The sequence below is a fragment of the Paramormyrops kingsleyae genome, chromosome 13 (assembly GCF_048594095.1).
Source record: "Paramormyrops kingsleyae isolate MSU_618 chromosome 13, PKINGS_0.4, whole genome shotgun sequence".
Lineage (NCBI taxonomy): Eukaryota > Metazoa > Chordata > Actinopteri > Osteoglossiformes > Mormyridae > Paramormyrops > Paramormyrops kingsleyae.
Window position 1 is genome coordinate 26572581 of NC_132809.1, and position 21916 is coordinate 26594496.

General features: G+C 47.5%; 2 protein-coding genes across 7 annotated transcripts in view; both read left to right on the forward strand.

The window, feature by feature from the left end:
* The first annotated feature begins 274 nt into the window (after positions 1 to 274).
* On the forward strand, positions 275 to 2474 carry pclaf (PCNA clamp associated factor). The gene is made up of 4 exons (XM_023838254.2): positions 275 to 433; positions 1440 to 1523; positions 1611 to 1785; positions 2303 to 2474. The coding sequence occupies exons 1-4, from the start codon at positions 388 to 390 to the stop codon at positions 2337 to 2339; spliced, it is 342 nt and encodes a 113-aa protein (XP_023694022.1). The 5' UTR covers positions 275 to 387; the 3' UTR covers positions 2340 to 2474.
* Positions 2475 to 4142: 1668 nt separating this feature from the next.
* The window catches only part of LOC111857399 (casein kinase I), a 40740-nt gene continuing 22966 nt past the window's right edge, over positions 4143 to 21916 (forward strand). For 5 of the 6 annotated variants that reach the window (XM_023838230.2, XM_023838232.2, XM_023838231.2 and 2 more), the window contains exons 1-3: positions 4143 to 4352; positions 16289 to 16645; positions 20240 to 20280. In XM_023838230.2, coding sequence (XP_023693998.1) covers positions 16462 to 16645; positions 20240 to 20280 — 225 coding nt within the window. In that variant the 5' untranslated portion in view covers positions 4143 to 4352; positions 16289 to 16461. The remainder of the gene's footprint in view (positions 4353 to 16288; positions 16646 to 20239; positions 20281 to 21916) is intronic. The other variant, XM_023838234.2, reaches the window with a different exon arrangement.

Below are 21916 nucleotides of genomic sequence, written 5' to 3' on the forward strand. Positions count from 1 at the left end.
AACTCACTTTGAAAACAGATTTCTTATATTTAATTTTAAGACATGTACGTTGTTCCTCGTTGTAAATACGTGTATTTTATGTGTTAGTCTTTATGTAGCACCTGGGTCCGAGAGAAACACTGTTCCGTTTGTAACTGTACTAACTGCGTAAGGTTAAAAATGTCATTAAAGAACTACTTGACTTGACTATTGTGGTTCATTAAAGATGTTTGCCATCCTCCAGCTGCCGGGGGCCGGCCGCGTCGCTGACGTCACGCCGACGCGTCGCTGACGTAGGTTCACATTTAAACACGAGCGGGAAAGACCAGAAGTATTTGCTTTAAGAGACCCAGGAGGGTTGAGTCACATACATCCCAATCCGGAGCAAAGGCGTTTTAAACAGAAACCATGGTGAGGACGAAAGCGGACAGCGTGCCTGGAGCCTACAGGAAAGGTAGGGATGTATGAAAGAACTGCGCTGTTTGTGCGGATCCGAACACCCAGCTGCGGAACATGCAATCCCACTAACCCGAACCGTAAAATCGACATTCATTAATGCGTGTTATTTAGACCTCTGTGAGCTTCTTTCGCCGCCGTCCATATATGTCACAGGGCTCCGTCAAACTGACCTGAGTTTTAGATTTTATAATTAAAAGGGCTAATTTGCTTTGCAAAGAATAAATCCGCCTTCGGGTTGTTTGCTCGCCACGCCGGCGGGAGCGCTGGGGCTGCGGTAATACCGCCTCCCGCCAAATTTCAGGTGCCTGTCTTGTGAGTGTACCATCTGCCTAAATACCGTGCATGTAGATCCATTAAAAGGAAGAGTTGTAACTTATTAATGATCGGCGCTTCCCGACGGCTTGCTGTTTAATGTGCAGTTTGAAGTCCCTGATCTGGCGCCACTTCCTGCTCCGCATCCGCAGCCTTTTGGCGCCAGGTTCAAATAACAGAGCGGTGAAGCCCCTTCATAACCTGTTTAATAATAGCTGTTACTATTTTAGATGATGATGATAAATCTGTGCTTTACTGTATATCTTGTCCGAGATACTGTTCCGACCTTAATGAATCGTCAAGCATATGTTCCACAATTTCCCCCCCCCCCCCCGCAATTTCAACGTCTTTCAACTTCTAATCACTTATTATTCCGTAGATGGAGACATTTTAATCTGAGGACACATAATCTAACATGTGGTTGACGGGGAAAATGCGCGCATTTTGTTACAAGCACGCTAGTTAACTGCAGTTTAACGTCCGTCCGTAGTAATAGGACCCCCCCCCCCCGGTGATGTGTTTCATCGTTATGTACCATTGGCATCACGGGATGAGAACGGGGTCCCTGCGAATATTAGGCGTTAATATGGCCAGAGCAACCGCAGGTGTAAGCTTAGGCTGCACAGTGCGGGGCACCTCCTCCATCACGTGAAAGATATTTAGGATCTAACGCTTCTCCCCGCTTTCAGCTGTTGCTGCTTCTGCACCAAGGAAGTCCCTGGGTGCCTCCAGTTCCCCCAACGCTGGGAGCAGTTCCCAGTCAGGAACCCCAGGTTAGTTCTGTTCATGGTCTGCTAGTTCAGTCATGGTCGCGGTGATAAATACTCGTGGTGACGCATGGTTGTGTCCGACTCTTCCAGCTAAGAGTAAGTATGCTGGTGGCAACCCGGTCTGTCCTCGTCCTACTCCTACGTGGCAGAAGGGAATCGGCGATTTCTTCGGCGGGCCAGGCAGGAAGCCGGAGAAGGAGAATCAGCTTCCCGAGCTGGACGATGAAGAGGCTGGGGGCAGTGGTGTCTCTAAAGTGCCCAGGAGGTGGGGCTCTTACTGCTGTTCGGTATTCATGGGTTATCTAGTCCTGGTTGTAATATTGACGTGTTGTGTGCAGTTGCCATTCCAGGTTTATACATTAGATCATCTGTACATAGCTTGTCATACTGGAGTTTTACTCGTTATCTATTGTCGTCTAAGCGGGCAGTTGCATCTTTTGACGTCTGATCTGATTTGTGGTAGGCATGGGGATTTTGCCTTGTACACAACTTAGTCTTTGTTCAGTCACAGCTGTAAATGTGGCCCTGTTAATGCAGCTGCAGTGAATATTAATTTCACAGCTGTGTCCTCTGGTTTAATTGAATTGGTCTATTACTGTATGACTGGGCGTGCTTTGAAGTCTAGCTTTGATTGGCCTTCAAAGCTTAACGTGTGTGTAGACTGTCCACACGGGTCTAGGAGAGGAACCCATTCCTTCTGGGGCCCTTAATCTGTCCAACCAAATTCCATTTTTTAGCCCCTTGGTCACACGAAGATGCGAACTTTTCTCTTCTCCTTTCAGATCCCGGCCTTTACAGGATGATGATGAAGATGACTGATGTGTTTTATGATTAACAAAAGCCATGGTGACCAATACTTGAAAGGTAGATTTTAGTAGTGTACATCTTTGTATATAATTGTTTTTGTACAGAAGTTTTTTGTTTTTTTTTTAATAAAGGTACTTTGTCATCTCATTCCCTGCTGTGTACAAAATGTTTGACTGGTGATTGTCTTATAGAAACTAATGTCTTTGCTTGCTGTGGTTCCTAATACTATTTAACCATTATAAAAAATGAATTATTTTTAGGTTATCACTGAACATATGTACACATCTGCTGCTTGCATGGAACCGTGACTGTGCATCAGAGCCTTGTTGAAAGTCTGTATCAATCAGTGTGTGATGCAAATAGACCCTCCCTGGGTTACGATGGGGTTACATTCCGATAATGTCATATTGGTTCTTATAAGGCTTCTCAGTGTATATCTCAAACTGAGCTGGGAAACTTGCATATACGGATTACTGCATGATGTGAGGCATCTATGGTTATAGGTGCTGAATGTTACTGTGGGTGGGGGGGCTGGTACACTGGTACACCTTTGTCCTGTGGCATCTGGCATGGCATTTCACCACTAGGCAAGCCTTTAAGGTGGGTCCTGTGCTTTGGGTTTACAGATACACCTTTTCTGATAAGATGACAAAGTTCGAGTGGGGAATGGTTATATAAGAGTGCATTGGTCAAAGTTATACGTTTCTGTGGTTAACCCACACTGTTCCCAATGGAATTGTGTGTGACTTTCAGTGCAAAATCATAATTGAATTTACTGTTCTTACTAGGTACTATTTGGAGTTGTTTCTGATTTGCTGATGGTTGAAGGCAAACATAAATTGTATAATGCATTTTCAATAAATCCAAATGTGTGTTGCCTAACATCGACAGGGTTGGGTGGGTTAAGATCCCAACAGTGCATATTCCCTCCACAACATACTGGTTTTCTCCAGGGAGTCTAACTTCCTCCTGTGGTCCAGAGGTGTCTCTAAATTATCCATGGATCCTGGAACAGACTGGCATCCCATCCAGGCTGTACCCCAGCTATGTGCCCTGTGCTGCTGGGAATAGGATCCAGGCCCCTCCACAACCCTGGCCAGGATAAACAGATAGAAGATGGATGGTGATCAAATGTGAATGGAGGCAGCCTCATTTACATTTTGTTGCTATAGTGGCTGCTGTAGTGGTTCAATTTCAATTACCTGAATAGCCTGTCTTAAAAGTGCATAATTACTTTCTCAACAATCTGCATGGTACTGCTCCCTGTCATGTGCCATGCCTTTATACTGGTGATATAGATGTTTTGCAGTCTTACTAATAGTTGCTGACAAAATGTTGCTCAGAGAGAAAGCATACTAAAGTGCTCCCTCAATATGCTTCCAAATCCAAATTAGTTTCCTCCTGGAGTATTGTTTCCACAGAACGATGGCATTGCATTTTGAATTATATGATTATCTCTTTCCTTTCCCAATGCATTGTGTATCGCTGCCAGCTGCCAGAGTCCCCAAATATTCGATCCAATTTTATAAAGCGTCCTTCCCAAATTCTCAACATAGTTCCCCATACCATGCATGGAATGGAAGCTCTTCGTTTGATCGACCTGATCTGGCTCGGCTTGAAAGATTAAGCAAGTTTCGCGCTAAAGCAAATAAGCATTCATATACACACATATGACAATAACTAGTATTTCTGAAGGCTGTTTTAATTCTAAATATCCCCTAAAATAGATGCTTGTGAACTGGGTGTTTAGCACTACCCGGCCACTTGGGGGCGCCGGGCAGCCCGCGTGTTACCCGGAAGCGCTCTCCGTCTCGGGCGGGCGGTGCGGGTTCGGCACTTCCGGGACTGCGGGGACCTTTCACGGCACAGAGGGACGGCAGCGAGAAAAAGGCTCATCGGTCCCTAATATCAAAATTCCCCAGGCCGCCGTCTTCTCCGCTGCCTGGTCGCGGCTACCGAAGGGAGGTCCTGAGGTGTTTATACCCGAAACTGAGGGAATCCGCCGCAGACACCGCGCTAGTGAACGTAAGACAGGCTTTAATTAACGCTCTTTCTTATGCTTTCCCGTTTCCTCCTTCCCATCCAGTAGCACTGGCTGCCATCCTGCTCACAGCGCTCAGCGTAGCATCAAATTTTGATAATCTGAATAATCATGTCGCTGTCCCTATGGGGGCTGTCCGAGGATTTTTAACATTCACATGGTAGCGGGGGTTTTAGAAAACAATCGGACTTCACATTCAGGAAAATAATATTTAATAACCGTTTTAGCTGGTCGCTTTGACAGTCGGGATAATTTAGTTTTATTAAAATAGACAGTTGTCTGTATGAATTGCTGTGCATGATGATCATTTGCGTGTGTCGCTTTTTGTCCTCGGGAAAAAGTGTCCGGATGGACTGATGGGCACCCTGAAAGAGGGAAGGGAGGGGGCTCGATGTTATCCACCTTGTTTATCAGTTGCCCCTGTATTTTTTATACCGTTTCTTTAAGGCAACTCTTCCAAACACTTGTCTGTTCATGCACTATTCAGACGCGATATAACAAGCAACCCATAATTATTAGTTCGCAATCAATTATAACCGGTGAGTATCTGGGTAGCAAACATGTATTTGTCCAGCGGTAGGGTCGGACAGTCAAAGTGAACCGTGCGGTATATGTTTAGGGGCATCTTTGAGAATATGGGTAACTTCAGGCTTACATTCGTCCGTTGTTAACCATGCGAGCATCTATACTAGTAGAGCTGTTTTGTTTTTCGCCACGATTCACTTGGACAGACAGTACCGAGCGAGCAAGGGAGTCTTTGCCTTTATCGCTTGGCTTTATAGTCTTTGTTTCACTCGAAAACTTTATCAGGTTAATTTCCGCCTATAATTGTATAAATGTATCCTTGTCAGCTGGAAGACATTGTGAAGCGCAGGTCGGGACTCGCGTTCTTTAATCTCTGTGCTGATGGTTTGCCGGAAGGAATTCAGAAGAGCGACTACATTCTGACGTCACTGTACCTTGTATTAGTCCGTGACGTAGTCACTTCGGATGCCGTCAGTCTGACGGAAACATATCTTTCTTATTTTGAACCATTTTATTATGTGTTGTTTTAGCCTAAATGCACATGGTGCGAAATAGCAGCAGTCATAATTTTGAGTGAATGAATGAATTAACTGGTGGGAATAATTTTTATAAATACATGCAAGTTATTGCGGTCTCCTCTAGACTATAACATATCTGACTGTTGACAGGTTCCTCTGGCAATTTCACGATCATGGCAGCTTTCCTTTTGATATTGTTATTTGTAACCCTACACATTGCAATAGCAATTTTATTATCTCGGTGAATCTCTTGTCACAGCACAGCTGAATATTGGTTCCTTTTAGAGGCAGTTATTTAATCTTTTCCTCTACAGTTTGGATTTAGAGTATTTTTTATCGAAAACTTGTTATGTATAAGTTATGTCTAGATATTACCTGATAGGATTCTGCCCAACAAGCTTTAAATGCTATTTTTCACATCATGCACGTCATGTTGGTCTGGGGGGGTGGGGGGGGGGTGCCAGCTGGCCTGGGAATTAGCACTCTCCGGTCACCCTGGCAGTGGGAGCCTGTTCTCTGGAAATGTGCACAGCGCAGGCCTACACTGAGGCGCTCGTAACACAAGCCTCCCTCAGTCCTCCTGGGGCTTGCCACTCCTGCACCGCGGCAAACACACAACGCTGGCGATTGTCTCATCTAGAGAGCTCAGGAGAGGCGGCAGGGAAACCGGGAAGCACGTCCCTCCCCCCCGTGCTGCCGCTTCCTGTGCGATCATGGTCCCTGCGCCCTGCTGACGTTTGTCATCCCCGCGAGCGAGGCAGTCGAGCGAGCGCCGTGTTCACTGGCATTGTTCTGAGCTGCGTGTCTGTCCGTCTGCGATCCGGCCAGGAGCAGAGGCTTTCAGTTTAAATCGTGCACCTTCCAGCAGTGGAGAAGTCTGCCTGTGTCTCACCCTCAGGCTTGGGAAGCTCACTTTTCCTGCTTTCACTGAGAGTAAAGTTCAGCAGCTTATAGGAAAATGATCCTGATTGGCATGTGTTTCTCTCCTCTCCTGTTGTACTCCATGCGATTGGCAGAATATTCCGTGTATTGCAGCTGTGCGTGTGCCCATGGCCGAAGTGACCACTGTATGGTGGGACAGTCTTGTCTATGGGGTGACAGGGTGGGGGGGGTGATATAATTTCAGCCTGTCTGGAATGAGAAGTCTCCGAGGGCTGGCCATCAGCTGAAATCGCGTGCTGCCTCGGAGAGCCGGACTTCAATGAACAAGCGGCGTAGGTGTATGTATGCGTCTGGACACGCGTGGGCAACCGCACAGAGACGGCCTTTGAGGGAACTGAAGTCGGCTACAGGGGGAGATCCAGGAAACTGGTCTCATTGAAGCACCAGAAGATCCCTGTAGCAGCTAGCGTGGTCGCTACGGACATGCATCAAAGGCTAACCCTCAGTTTCAAGTGGGAGACTTCTGTTGTACCCTTAAAGGGACTTAGCTTAAAAGGCTCACGTTAAATATGCAGGTCCGTAAGTGGATCGAACGGTCAGCAGTTTGAGCTAAAAACATCTGAGTGGCTAAGTTATGTACAGCTTATGCTTTCATCTATAGTTGTTTACTGGTAGTATGAAAAGGCATAAAAATGTATCATAACTCAAAACAGCTTGTCTTTGTGTACAGCAACAGGATCTCAAACCTGGTGGCTTCTCTGGTCAATTTGTCAAGTTGACAGTGTTTTTAAAATTTTTTTTTTTATAATAAGTCCCTCACTCCATCCTGTACTGTAATACGGCTCGCTACGTCCTGTGTGGGAGGGGAGCATTCTGATAGTTTCATTTTGAGATTAGCTTCTTTACTGCAGCAGTAAAACCAGACTGGTGATGTGTGCTTCACTAATCATCCATCCAGGCTGAGCTAAACTGCTTCTTTAAAAATCCTGCTTTGGGGAGCTTTGCCTGCTAAATTTAATACATTTGTTTGCTCTGAAATACTCAAAGGACAGATTGTTTGAGGGCATATCTGTTTGACATTGAGAGGCCCTGCTTTTGAACTTAAAATTTCATATCCATTAAAAAAAAACATTGCACCGTACAAGATAGTGATCAACTGATATAAATACATAGTGCTTTTTATGCAGGGTTTCCACATACATGCGTTTGTTAGTAAGGGCTGGTCTGTAAATCGTGCATTAGAGAGAACGAGGTTCGATTACTTTGGAGCCTGTACTGCATTTGGAGCTTGGGGCAAACTGGCCTCCCCCGGCCCCCCTCACCTGCACAGCCAGGTGTTAACCCCCCCCCCCCCATCACCTTTTGATCCTCTTGCATGATGCTAGCTCTCTTTCACTACCTTCACCCAGCACGCTGTCATTTTGTCGTTTTGGCAACAGCAGCATTCTGATGACAAAACAAGATGAAATATATTCCTCGGTAAAAAAAAAAAAGTAAAAACTGTGCAATCCGTTGCAACGATAATCCTGTACGATCCAAAATAATGCATTTACATTTGTGCAAAATACGGACTTTCTTCCTACTAAAACAGTCTTGATAAATCATGTTTAAGGCATCAAGCGTCCTGACACACAATAGAGGTAGATGTTACATTGCATGACTGTGTACATTTTATTGTTGACCTTTTAAGAATGAAGTTATGATAGTTTTTTGTTTTGAACACTGAATAGCAGTACGTTTGATCCAGGGCTTTTACGATAAACAAACCAGTTTGAATTTTAGTGTTTGTTCGCCATCGCAAAAGTGCTACGTCACTTGTATGTGTTGGGGGAAGAAACGCTCTCGCCTGTCGGTGCCACAGCCGCCACCGTTCTCAGCCTCTCTGACAGTTTGGCCATGTTGTAATTTCTTGCCACGTCGCCATAGAAACTATACCCAGATCTTGCATCTGAGCGAAGCGGTGACCAGACCCTCCCCGCCATGGGGCTCGTGTGCACGCGTGCAGCATGCACGTGCGGCGGTCTCTGTCCTGGTGCCTGTCACTTTAATTAACATCTACACTCGCACGTGGTAAATGTTAACGCTCTTGCGGATTGCACCCGGTTCCCAAACTATAAATTTCTGCCGCTGGATCAGACTTCTCGCTTCCATTGATTAGCCTGAGAGGAGTTATTTTCCCTCTTCGATTCGCGTAATTGTCACATATGTGCTCACGACAATCTACACGTAAAACTAGGCAGCACATTTTGAAGGTGGCCCGAATTTGCAAAGAGGTGTACTAGATCCGTGGACTGGGCAGCCGAGTGGTAGAGTATCTTGTGATCCCCAGTGTTGTGGGTTCAGTTCCCAGTACTGCTGGGCATTGACGTTTCTGTGTGGGTTTCCAGATCAGTATCTGGTGTGTTATTGCTTGGGTCTGTTCCCTGCGATTGACAGTCCACACTGCCTTATGTTTCCTGCTGAGTGGAAGTTGGGTGTACTTGGATTAAAAGAAAAATCGGGCCATTTTCTTTATCTACACTCCAGGTGTAGTTTAGCTTACATTGTTATTTAGATTTTAGTTTTTTATCTAAAATGACATACTATTTTTGATAAATCAGGGTCAGCCAGTGCCTGGAGCAATTGGGGTTAAGGGTCTTACTCAAGAGCCCAGCAATGACATCACTCTGCTGACCATGGGATTTGAATCAGCGACCTTCTGATCACAGGTGCAGCATCCCAACCCGCTGAACCACACACCAGCCGCATTTTATTGATTAATTGGTTAGAGGTCAAGATGCTTGTCTCATAGCAGACAGGTGAGGACAATGAAGATATCATTATTTTTCCCAAACAAAGACTCTCTGTCAGCAAACTTCTGTGGCAGATGCCGAGACCCTTTAACTGACCAGGGCCCCTGTTAGCATGTAGCTTGAGCCCCCCGTCCCTGCATGTAGTGAGAGCAGGGAGGTGGGCAGCTCTGCGACTCCCCTGACGACAGCCTGCATTGCTCTGATGGCCCACATCAAGGCCCCCAGTGTTTTCTGACTCTGTTTTCCATAGGGTGGATGGGGGTGTTGGAATTCTGCCTTGTGGAGGGTCCCGCGTGCCTGACGTGTTTCGGAGCTGGGGTGTGGTTCAGGGCTGGGAGATCTTAGTCATTGGCCACATTGAGATGAGGAAAGTGGAGACTGGTGTTGGGACTGTGAGGAAACGCCTGGGGGGGGGGGGGGGTTATGTGGCCGTAGGATGCCTCCATGGTTAGAAGGAAGCAGTGCTCAGGAAGCCAGTATAGGTCAGCTTTGATGAAGCTGGTCTTCTGCCCCACCACCCCTCCTCCACCCTGGACTGGCTTTTCCTCTCTGTCGTCTTACTTCCTGCTTAGGACCAGTAGCTCGGACATATAGCACCTGTCAATGGAAGAGCTCCAACCAGACTTCCAGTCAGGTCTGTGGGAAAACGAAATCGGACGCCTCATCCCATGTTAAGTTAGGAGGAGATGCAGTCTGTTTAAAATTGAGTATTGCTGGTTTTCTTTTCAGTTTAAACGTTACATTTTGTAAATTGTGGTATATTCATTTAAGAGTTCATTACTCACCTTTGTATCTATTAGACCGGGAGCTTAATTTGATTTTTCTTTTTACCCGGCTGCTATGATACCAAGACAGTACCCTAAACATAAGTGGAAGTGGGTGGACAGGACTGACATCTTCATCGTGCCATTCATCGCTTTGTTTACACCAACTACTCAACTTACCTTCCAGCTTGTATGATGGAGGTTGCGCAGCTGGTCAGGTTACTAGTACATCGACTAGTAACAACTGTGGGGGGATGTTTGGGAGCCCAAATTCAACCTTGTACCACAGGTAATAACCACAGGATTCCCTGGAATTGTCCTGGACAGCTGAGGTTATTGGCATCCTAAAGTCATCCCTGTGCCCCAAATTGGCTCACTCAGTGTCTGCTTACCTCTCTCCCCACATCCATCTCCATGTGTCCAGCGGCCACTTCCTGCCCCTATTAGGACGGTACGGACACTTCTGTCTCTTCATGCTTCCTGTCTGTTTTAGCCAGATGTACCATTCTGTGCCGGACGGTGTAATTGCGTGCCGGTCATCTGAGTCAAGTGCCACGCGTCACCTCCAATCTTCCTCCACGCCGCGAGTGAGTGGGATAATGAGTTCATTTGGAAGCGTGGAGAATAACCTGGGAGTCGGCCGGCACAATGGGGGATGGGCCGAGTCAGTAACCCATGGCGTGCGGCCGCCAGCTGGCTCAATGAAGCGCGTCATGAGTTGAGGTTTTGCGTTGAAGGTTCGGTCTTGTTTGTTGAATGTGATGCTTTTGGTTCAATGCGACAGCCGGTTATTTTAAAGCCCTTTATATACAGCTGAACTTTTGGACAGGAACTGGTTCAGCACCTGGTTCACAGGTCCACGAGCAGCTTTCACTCATCAGATCCGATCTGCATGAGAAAGCCCTTGGTCATCCGGCTTGGAAACCCTACATCCTTTTGCCGTGATGTCATAGGCATTAGCTGCCATTAGCCACTCCTGTATCTCTGCCGTGTTCTCGGACTAGGGAAGCTGATGATGAAGAGCTAGTGGGGGCCAGGCTAAGCTACCTGGGGCGCAGCTGCTGGGACCAACTGTTCAATTTAGGGGTGAATGCGTGTAAAAATAGAGCACGCCTGATGGCTCGATTGTTTGGGCAAGAAGCGGTTTCACTGGCCGTCTGTTGCGAGGATATGGCAGAAGCATCACAATGACAAACTTTGGGAGATTAATTATTTGTTTGTGGGGGGGGGGGGCTGTATCTTCATTGGCTTGATTAGAATCGGTTCCCCTTGTTCTCAGCTTGTGAACTTTGCTTTAATTGTGGTAGGCAGCTGACAGCCAGATTTAACGGAATCCTGAGAAAATTGGAGCTGTTGGCCTGAATGAACCTGAAGAAGTCATTAAAGGCTCCTTCTGGCCTTTTAATGACTTTGGGTCGTATTGGGCAGTGAGGTTCCCAGCGGGGGGGGGGGGGAGGGGGGGGGATACAGAAAGCAGTAAGATGTTGAAGACCTCATGATGACACTGAACCCCATGAGATTTCTCACTTCTGCTTTCAAAGTGTTGACGTTTCTGTCTACTGAGATGTCATAGTGGTACAGAGATCAGCTGTGATCCCAGGGGGTGAATAAAGTGGTTTTTGTTTTTCAGTTATACGCTTCCTGTTGTCTAAACCTCTTTGGATTAGGGGTGCAAAGGTTACCATGATGAGTGCTACCGTGGGCAGTGGTGGCTTAATGGTTAGGGAAGTGCACTTGTAATTGAAAGATTGCTGGTTCAAATCCCCGACCAGCAAGGCACCACTGAGGTACCCTGAGCGAGGTACCGCCCCCAAGCACTGCTCCCCTGGCACTGAATTAGCTGCCCCCTGCTATGTCACAATGTCACATATGGGTTATATGTAGAGGACACATTTCATTGTTGTGTGTGTGTGTGTCAACAATGACCACTGATGAGCAAATTAGAAGTGGTGCCGGTGGTATATAGGTCAGTTCCTATGTATGTGGCTACCTGTCTTGGAACTTCAAGTGTCATGGCCCCCAACCCATAACTCATAATCCAACCACCTTGAAGTTGTGGAGTATGAGGGTTGGGGAAACTAAATGGTCTTCAGAGGCTTTTTCTTTGCTTTCTTTGGTGAGACATAAGCGTGTGCAACCTCTTCCCCATGCACCGTCTGCAAGGGATGGCAGCCTGGATGGCCAAATATTTGCAGATCTTGTTAGATACCTCCCAAATGTTTATCAATCTTTTTTCCCGTCAGGTCAGAGATCCTTTATTTCAGTTTCCCCACTGTATAGATCAGGGGTCCCCAACTATTTTTCCCTGAGGGCCAAATTCCATCAGTAACACTAAACCAGTTGGGGGTCAAACACCAGGTACTATAATTGTATTAAGTAGCCGGCTTGTTGGCAACAACTGATATAGATGCTTCTATAGAACTAAGGCTTCAGTCTTTTTCCCCCCCCCCATCCACTGAAAATTAATGTATGAAAGTCAAATGTTTATAGACTGTTTTTGTCATCTTCCGTCTCTTCTTTTTCACTCTCTCTGAATCAAGCTGCGTTGGTCAGCATCCAGTTCAAACCGGTTTAGGATGACGGCTCTTTCTAGCTCAGACCGACACCGTCGGCTTAATCGAGCACTTGTCCATTACACTTATCACTCATAATAGCGGCTCTCCTCTTTTCAACCACTCCGACGTGTGAGTTTTTTGTTTCGATTTATGGGACGTTTAGTGTTAACAGACAAGTGGACCAGGACCTGCTGTTTTTGTTTATAATTCAGAGCTGGTTGTCAAGGGTTCTTTAAGTACATATGGACGGCGTAATATTTTATGGCTTCTGAAGTTTAGTTTCTAGACAGGGCTGTTGTTGCAAACCAATCGACACTGGCTGCAGTTTAATTTTGCACACAAGCTGTGATGATGCGGGAATTATTTCAGCATTAATCGGCATTTAAATTTAATTAATGCAGCAGTAGACAGAATATTTTTCACATTGCATGTTAAAATCATAGCAATGTTTCTATGTAAATGTTTTTTTCGCCACCCACGGAGGGAAATGGAACAAACCACTGTGGAATACGGAGGAGTGGGCATTGGGTAAGACCATTAAGGAATGAGTGAGGGGGTGACACTTCAAAGCTTAGTCTTGCATGAATTATTAATGAAATGTTCACTGTTAGGTACAATGGTAGTAGCTGAGTGGCGGCTGAAGATTCTGCTTCTGACCGTCGTCCATAAACCACATGTTTGGAGATTGATTAAAAAAAAAAAAAGAGATGATCATATATTATGTGTGATTTTTCCATTTTTTATGGAACTATTGGCGATCCTCACTGTCGCATCGCTAGACAAAGTTCCGTGGTACCATTGCAAGGTCAACGATGGCTATATTTAGAGCTGGATTCATGGTTTGCAGTTACAGCGTCGGGAAAGTGAACCTTCAATGGCCACACTAAGCACTATCTCATGAATACAGATACAGCTTGTGTTGGCCGCTTCATGTATACCGATCCAAATTAGCGCCTTAATCTGTTGCTGCCCTCTGTCACGTGCACACACACACAATTATTTTTTAAATGACTGTTTGTCTAAAGCAGTCGGTCTAAAAGTAGTTTCAGTTTGGCTTCTGTTTTTGTTTATACATACTATTTATTCTGCTCAGTAGCAAAACTGTGCCTTTCCCCACCCTCTGTTATCATATTAATGTATCATTCGTAATTTATAGATGATTAAAAGACCCCCACCCACCCCAGACGAAATGCGGAGTGTGGCCAAATGTGTCGCCATCTTCACCCTGTGAGATTGTTTTGTCCATCACCCTCCACATCCCTGATTAGGTTCATTGTGAGCCGGATTCTCAAAAGTCAAGAATAGAGGTATATATCTGAAGCCTGCAGATTCTTTGTCACCATTAGCATCCTCATCATTATCAATTTTAGAGATGGGTAGCAAGTATGTATTACTTGCGAGTGATTAATCTGAACTATTAGGCCGGATAATCAGCCCTCACAGGGCAGCTTGTTTGGGGTAAAGACACTAGCCAGACCGGGCTAAATGTGGAGCTCCTGGTGGGGCATGTACAGACTGCCCGCCCCCACCGAGGTCCGGTCGACCCCTGACTGCCCCCCAGGAAGGAAGCGGGAATCTGGTGCCGTGATCTCACGCCCCTGCGTGACCTCGGCAGGAAGCCAGTTTGGGGGAAGGAGGCTGCATTTGCACTCGCCTTCAGTCAGTGCCCCTCCCTGCTTCTGACACCGAGGGGCAAATACACCAGGGAACATGCCCCACTTTGGGGTGGGGGTAGGGTGGTGGGGGGTGGTTGCTTGGGGGCTCTTCCCTGTCGCATAACCTGTCATCTCGACGACGTGCTGACAGATCGCTTCCTTGCTGGTTTCTCACCCTCTGGGGTGGAAAGAGGAGAAAGGAGAGGAGGAGTGGGTGGGAGTCACGTGGCAGGAAGACGGGGGAGGTGCTAAGCAAGTGGGAGGAGGAGGAGGAGGAGGAGCGGGTGAAGAGGCAACGTGAGCCGTGTCCCGAAGAAAGGCCTGTCTGACCCAGTAGTCCTGGGTGGGGGGGATTCTCTGGGTAATGACACGCGTCCCTGCTGGAGTCCTGCTGGCCGCACTGCTTGGGGGTGCATGTCAGGGGTCAAAGGTCAGTGTGAGAGGCTCAGAAAAGAAGGTGCAGCCTCAGAGGCTGGCAGTCCTGTTACATAAATGCTCTTACATAATCACCATCAGCCCACGTCCTCGAGCGCGGTGGGTGGCGTGATCCTCTCAGTCTTTGATTTGATCTCCGCCGCCTATATCGGGAGATTTTTAAACACCAACCCCCCCATTCTTGTCCAGTGTAAAAACCAGGTGTGCAGGACCGGCGAGAAGTGTGACATGCGACTGGGCATCTGTCACCATAATGCATTTCTCTGCTTTGTTGTCCAAGCCACAGTCATGCAATTGCTGTGTGTGTGTCACAATGTCCCCATAACGTGATAAATATCTGTTTTTTTTCCCTTATGGGGACCGGTTTCCTGGTCCCCATAAGGGAAAACTCTATTTTATAAAAATCGGTGACTGCTATGAAAAAACTAAAAACGCAAAAACTCTTGTATTTTGTTAGGTTACTTATGGTTATGGTTAGGGCAGGGTGTGGGTTAAGGTTGTCATAGTTAGCGTTAGCATTTTTCCCATTGAAATGAATGAGCGGTCCCCATAAGGATATGTTTACTCTACATGTGCGTGCGTGCGTGTGTGTATGCATGCGCAGCTGCACATGTGTGTGTGTGCACATCCATGTGTGTATACGTGTGCGTGCACGCATGTGTGTGTGTGCATCTGCGTGTGCATCAGTGCATCCGTGTGTGTGTGCGCGTGTGTGCGCGTGCGCATATTTCTCTCCCTGTAATCTTGGATGGCCGAAAGGTCTCACACCCCCGCCCCCACACCGCCTGCCAGTGCAGCCCCCAGGGGGTGCAGGCTGAGAGCTCCACGTGTCAAAGTACGTGGCGTTCCTCAACACAGGCAGCATGCCACAGCTGTAGAGCTGCACTGCTGCGCTGTACTCCTCCTTTTGGAGGGGGGGGGGGTAGTCAGGTGACCCTGGGTTGTCCGTATCGATCCCCGTTCCCAGCCGTGTGTGTGTGAGATATGTTTATATATAGCGCTGTGTTCGGAGCCTGCCTAAGGGGCGGCCCGGCGGCTCAGCGTGCGGCGCTGTGGGGGTTTCTGTCCCACCCCCGTCTGTATGTTCACTCCGTGCTGTGCAGGTTTCCTCCCACAGTCCAAAGACACAGACGCCAATTAGCCTGGCTTCAGACTGACAGTAATCTGTGTGTGTGAGTGTGTGTGAGTGTGTGTGAGTGTGTGTGTGTGTGTGTGTGCGCCCATCCAGGCTGCACCCCACTCTGTGTCCTTTGCTGCCCCTGTTGGGCTCTGGGCCCTGATCAGGTACAGTGAGGTGAAGATGGATAGTTTTCCTTCATCCTCGTTATCTCATGCTGAAGTCGTCACTTTTCTGTTTTCTAAAGAATTCCTCCTTCCCAGCACCAGTCAGACAGTTTTTATCCTGTCGGGTCTGTCCTCACCTCTTCCTCGCCTCCTTTTTTCTGTATTATAAATCATTTATCATGTTTTCTAGTCTCACAGTTTTTCAGTTGCAATATTTTGTGAATGGTTTAAGCTCTGATATTGGTGTGAGCAATTGCTACGTGGCCATTTCTTGTTGTAACATCGCAATTGCACATAAAATAGGTAAGCGTTTCTGCTATGGAAATCGCTTTATATGGCAAATGTGTACCAGTCAATCCTGGAGAATGAAGTCATTAAATATGTTTTGCTAATATTGGTAGCATGTTTTTTAAAACCTTAAATGCTGGTTGTTTCTTTATTTTTCCTGTGTCCATCTGTGGTCTTTTTTGGATAAATGGTTAAATGCTGTCTTTTTTTCCCCTACTCCAGGCCTTCAGAAACCCCAATGTGGACGGCTGCAGCAGCCAATCCCCCGGCGCGGTCGCAGTGACGGGCAGCAGCAGCGCCCGCCCTCATCCCATAAGCGTGGGGACCAGTTGAGCGGCAGCGGTGCACACTGTCTGGGTTGTCCCTCCAACCCCCCCCCTCCCCCACTGCAAGCTATGGAACACCCCCGGGAGAAGGAGTCGGAGCGGGCGGGTCGCAGCAGCAAGGGGGCGGCGCAGGGGCGGAGCAGCCACACCCGCCCGTCGGGTTTCTCCAGCTCCTCGGGGGTCCTCATGGTGGGGCCCAACTTCCGCGTGGGCAAGAAGATCGGCTGTGGAAACTTTGGCGAGCTGAAGCTGGGTAAGAGCCTGGCATTTGGGTCACTCAACAAATAAGCCTGAAACTCCTTCCACCCTCCCTTCCTAAGTACAGTCAGACACCCTGTTATTTTTAAGCCCATCTGGCTGATAATTGGCCTGCAGAGCAGAGCTGAGATTCACCAGTGTCAACATGCTGAGTGAAGTTACTCTTCCTCTTGTTTTTAAATGAGGGGGAGACCCGGGGTCTCCTGCTCCGGGCTCCAAGCTCTTTATGTGCTGGCTTGACCTCCCTTGGTGATGGAAGGGAAAAAATGGGGTGCGGTTTGACATCCAGTGGGTCCTGTGAGCATGTTCGAGCTTCCCAGGGTTATTCCTCATGCTCTGATTAGCCTTCAGTTTCTTGGAAACTGTTGGGTTATGTGAGCACATTAGCCAGTTCATTTTATATGTCGTTTAAAAAGTACTTTCCTTTAAAGATTGTGCCGTACCAATATGAAATTTATCAGTTAATACTATAATACAGCTCTGGAAAAAAGAGAGCAAAATTTCACTCATGAATGAATTCCACTCATTTCTCGATTTATGGGTGTGCGTCTGTGTAAAATATACATTTTTTTGCAAACTGCAGCCTGGCTCTTCCCTGCTTCTCATTGATGAAGGGCTCCTTCCTTGCTTTTTGGGTCTTCTCTCCTGCTTCTAGGAGCCTGATATGAACTGTCCTAGCACTGCACATCACACCTGCACTTAATGTTTCCCATTCCTTTCGAAGGTCACTTGATGTCATCCTGCAATTCATTTCGCACTGCCAGATAAGTTAATGGTCATCCCTTCCATTAGAAACTCGCTTCCGCCCCCTACCTGGCTGGTTTTGGGGATTCCCAGTGTCTTCTGCTTCACCTTGTTCTTGTGTACTGCTGCCTTCGATACTTGCAGCCTGCCACTCAGCGTAACCTTCTGCCAGCAGAACTAGCATTAAACTAGGATTAAAAAATGCAGAATTAAAAAAATTTGGAGTGGTCTCCAGAGCTGTGGTCTCTTCGTCTTTTCCAGAGCTGTGTTTTTGTAAGTGTCCTGTCGTCTGATTTGGTGTCCTAATAAGTTTGGCATCATTTACTCTGTGAACTCAATGAACTTTAACCTTGGTCTAACTGGCCACAGGGGATCCTGGATGATTTGGATGTTGGCTGGTCACTCCCTGCCAGTCAGGGTGCAGGGTCAGTGCTTTTATCCTATATCGTTGCAAACGGCCTGTCGCAGCCGAGCGTCGCATCTGCCCCGCTCAAGACGCTCTGCAGCCCCATGCTGCTACTCCGAGGCGTGGGGCTGTGCTCAAACTGCAGTGTCAGCGCTGACCACTGGCGTGTCTCGCAGTCAAAGTCACCCGGAGCCAATGGGCTGTGAAACGTGCAAGTGAGACACGTTTGAGACACGTTCGGTTTGCCCGGACCTTCCGGCCAAAATACGCTCACTTGACTTTGTGTATGATGCATGGATTGTCTAAGGTATTGGCTCTGTTTCATTAGCTAGTTTCTCACAAGCAAAAAATTATAAGCTTCTAAATGGTCGTAGCTCTCGGACAGAAAGTTACCCTGAGGGTTTGTAGCTGTGTGCGCAGCTCCTTACAACAGATTCCAAGGGCCTTAAATCCAGACCTTTAATCTAGTCTCCTATTTTGAGACATTCCTTGAAGCTAGTAGACCTCTGTTTCTCAACCCAGCCCTCGGGGTTCCCCAGACAGTCTGCATTTTTGCTCCTGCCCGGCTCCCAGCACACCTGTACCAGGTATTTTCCACTGGCAAACAGGAACCAGGTCAAACCTGACCCATACCGCGAAGAGACACTAGTTACAGTGTGGTTTCAGCTGACTTCGATTTTCCACTGCAGAAGGGTCGGATCGGTAAAGGCGGTTTGGAGAGAGACGGTGACGTAAAACCGAAGCATCAATACTTCGCAATATGTGATACTACTAATAATGAATAATATATAGATTATGCCCTTTTTTCCCTTCAGAAAATCTATAAATATTAACGCAGATCACCAGAATCTCTGTGCATTTTGCCCAGTCAGATGGTGACGCAGCCAGCTCAGTTTAGTCATGCTTTCAGTCCTGCTAGTAAGCTGGGCCATGTCAGCGAGGGTATGGCTCAGATACGGCTCAGATACGGCAGTGGAAAAGTGCCATAGGTGGACATAATGACCTGCAAATGTCAAACATGGCTCCAAATCAGTTTTAGTTTTAGTTTGCGTATGAGGGTGTCATTACAAGCCGTTTGATTTCACTGACACCTGCAAGAGTAAGATATATAAATATTTCATCTGCAGATGGATCACCAGCAAATTATGGGAGACGGTGACCTTGAACATCTCACTTGCACTTTCCTTGTAGTAGCTCCCTCCTCCTTTGCTCAGTGGACCTTGGCAGGTCGGATACCTTGTGTAGGAGGGAGAAAAGGTCAGGTTTCTTGCTGTGCCGAGTGGTTTTGTTTATCTGTACACATGCCAATGACCTTCTTGCATGTGCCGTTGAAGGTGCTTCCATCTTAGTTGTCCTGCCTGATTTCCCCCCCCCCCCCCCACCCCCCAGCACTAGAGCCTCAGAACCACATCCTGCAAAGGCATGGGATGGGTCTGGTTACAGGCCGCGCAGGAAGTCTACGTGCTCGCTCTCACCTTGCATCGAGTACCGTCTCGGACTCGTATCCGGGGGGGAATTCCCATGGTAGTGTGTCGTTAAGACCCTTATTTTGACTTTTGCACTTTAAAATGCAGACCTGTGCATGTCCATGGATCTGGAACTATGAGGGGCGGTGGGGGCGGGGTTATATGTGTAAGTGGGCGTGGCTTGTGGGCGACGGCCACGGGAACGGCGGGCAGGACTTTTCTTACAAACACTCCACACCGTTTTCTGCTTCGTCAGATCCTTGGGTCACGGCTGCCAATTGCTGCTGTTCTGTAAATAGCAGCCTCCCTTGGTGAAAGCATCATGCCGACCCAGAGAGGTGGGGGCTCGCTGGCTCACCTCGCATGGCCTTCTGGCTGAAGGGCACCGCAGCCTACATTCACCGCGACCATCATGCCCGAGCATGACTGTCTCTGTGGTGTTTACAGGCACTGCTGCGTTCGTCCTCCCTGCACAGTGGCTGTGTGTAGCTCGGGGGGATAGAGATGTGTGTCACATCCAGAAACCACTCTGACCCCAAGCACTCCTCACTTCTGTTAAATGGCTACATCTAAAGCATTCCTGTAGGAGAATCGCATGGGGACCAGTGCTGCACAGATACCTTTGGCAACTCAGTAGGATTATTAGTTTTATCATTCGGTTTTAATTATTAAATAAGTTTAATTCCCAGAATGTCAGCCTTTTCTTTGATATCTGGAAGCTCCTCACTTGTTCTTATCGCTTTCTGATAACGTGACTGTAATCTTTAAATGTTACTTCATCTTTTGTATAAGAAGTAATTGTCTGTTGATTTCAACTCTCTTAGTTACTGATCCTCTCCGGTGCCTAACGTGAAATAAGTATGTGCTCAGTTATGACACTTCAAGGGCCTAAGATGATTAGGAAGACGGTGTTTGCACTATCTGGTATAAGTTCCTTGCCTGTATTCACCGTTGTCTTTGTCTTCCACTCCAGGTAAAAACCTCTACACCAACGAGTACGTGGCTATCAAACTGGTAAGTCCTGACCCCCCGTTCATTTCCTTTCCTGTGTGTGCGCCTGCCTGTGCACGGGGCGAGATTGAATTTGACCTTTAAGATGGTTGTTTTGCACGTCAGGTGGGACAAGCTGGAGTGTTTGATCGGGCAAATTCTGCGGCTTGCGCGGTTTCAGTCGCTCTGGCAAAGCGACGCTGAACCAGAGTAACGCCGCGTGTTAAACCATGGGAGTGCCTCGAGCCGCCTGGCAGCCTTTGTGAGGCTCCATGCATCATTAAACCCAGATTATTGGGGCCTTTTGTTATACGCTTTCAGCTTCTCTTTTACAGACTCTCTGGTCCAACGAAAAAGAATAGTAGTATAACGTGCCTGGAATCTTAATCCCTGAATATGAATCCAAAGTCCGGATTTAAAATGTAATTTTATTATTTCATATGGTTGTAACGTACAAGTGAATTTCAAGTGACAGCCTGGTATCACAGATGCTGTGGACTCGAAGCCTTTAATTTCCCTCATGTTAGGGTGGGGGGGGGGGGGGGGTTGCGCTCAATGCCCCCCCTCTGATCAAAGCGCCCACAGACAGGTGCAGAGATGATTTCCATTCCAGTTGCTCTGCTGGCGTCCTGGGGAGGGGCCGGATACGAGGTGCCAGCCCCGTCCTGGTTTAGTGTCGTGTGTTTACTCTGCTAACGGCCCCAACGCCACACTCTTTGTTTACTTTGGGGGAGGGGGGCACATTGGCAGAGTGGGCATGTGCATTGGCATGTTAGTCCGCGTCTGCCGCTGGGTGTTTAAACCCTTGAGGTGTCTGGATCTGCCAGCCTCTCAGTCACGAATTCAGTCCTTCAGCTGTCGCTCCACGGGAGAAACCAGCTGGGTTGTGGAGATCGGCTGGAGGATGAGTCATGGCTTCTCAGTGGACCTCGGTGCAGCTGTGAAGCACCAAAATGGTGCCATCTGGGTTAGCAAGTGGGATGCAGCTTGAAGCAAAGTAGCACCGCATGGGCAGCAGGATGATTAGGTTAGTAAGAGGCATCGTGAGCCGAAATGGTGCTGCATGGCCAGCTGGTCAGCAAGTAATGCTGCGTTCTATTTGAACTCGTAACTCATACGTTCCGAGTTCCTAGTTGGGAAGTTCAACCGGAAAGCCCCCTGAAGTCGGAATTCCGAGTTGCGAATTCGGAGGAATCGACACAACCCCGAGCTTAGATTTCAAGATGGCTGCACCCTTTATCAACAGAAGTTAAAGCTGTAGTTTTATACTGTTTATTAGCACTTTTTATGTGCATTTTGATGTGCAAAATACAGTGTAATGACTTGATTTCCACTGATATTGCTAACCATGGCTAATAATTAACCAGGCTAGAACTCGGGCGCGTGCATAGCACTGCACAGGCAGTTGGATGATTGGGTGAGCAAGTGGGGTGCAACTTGACCTCAAATGGCACAGCCTGTGCAGCTGGCTGACTAGGTTAGCTAGTGGGACACAACTTGAGCCAAAATGGCGGCACTTGGCAAGTCAGTTTCCTTAGTTAGCATATGGGTAGTTCTTGGACCTAAAATGTGTTATCAGGGAAGCCAGGTGACTCAGTTTACTGCCAGCTCCACTGCTGTCTTCTGTGATCAGCCTCTTCTAGTACTCATTCACTTGCCT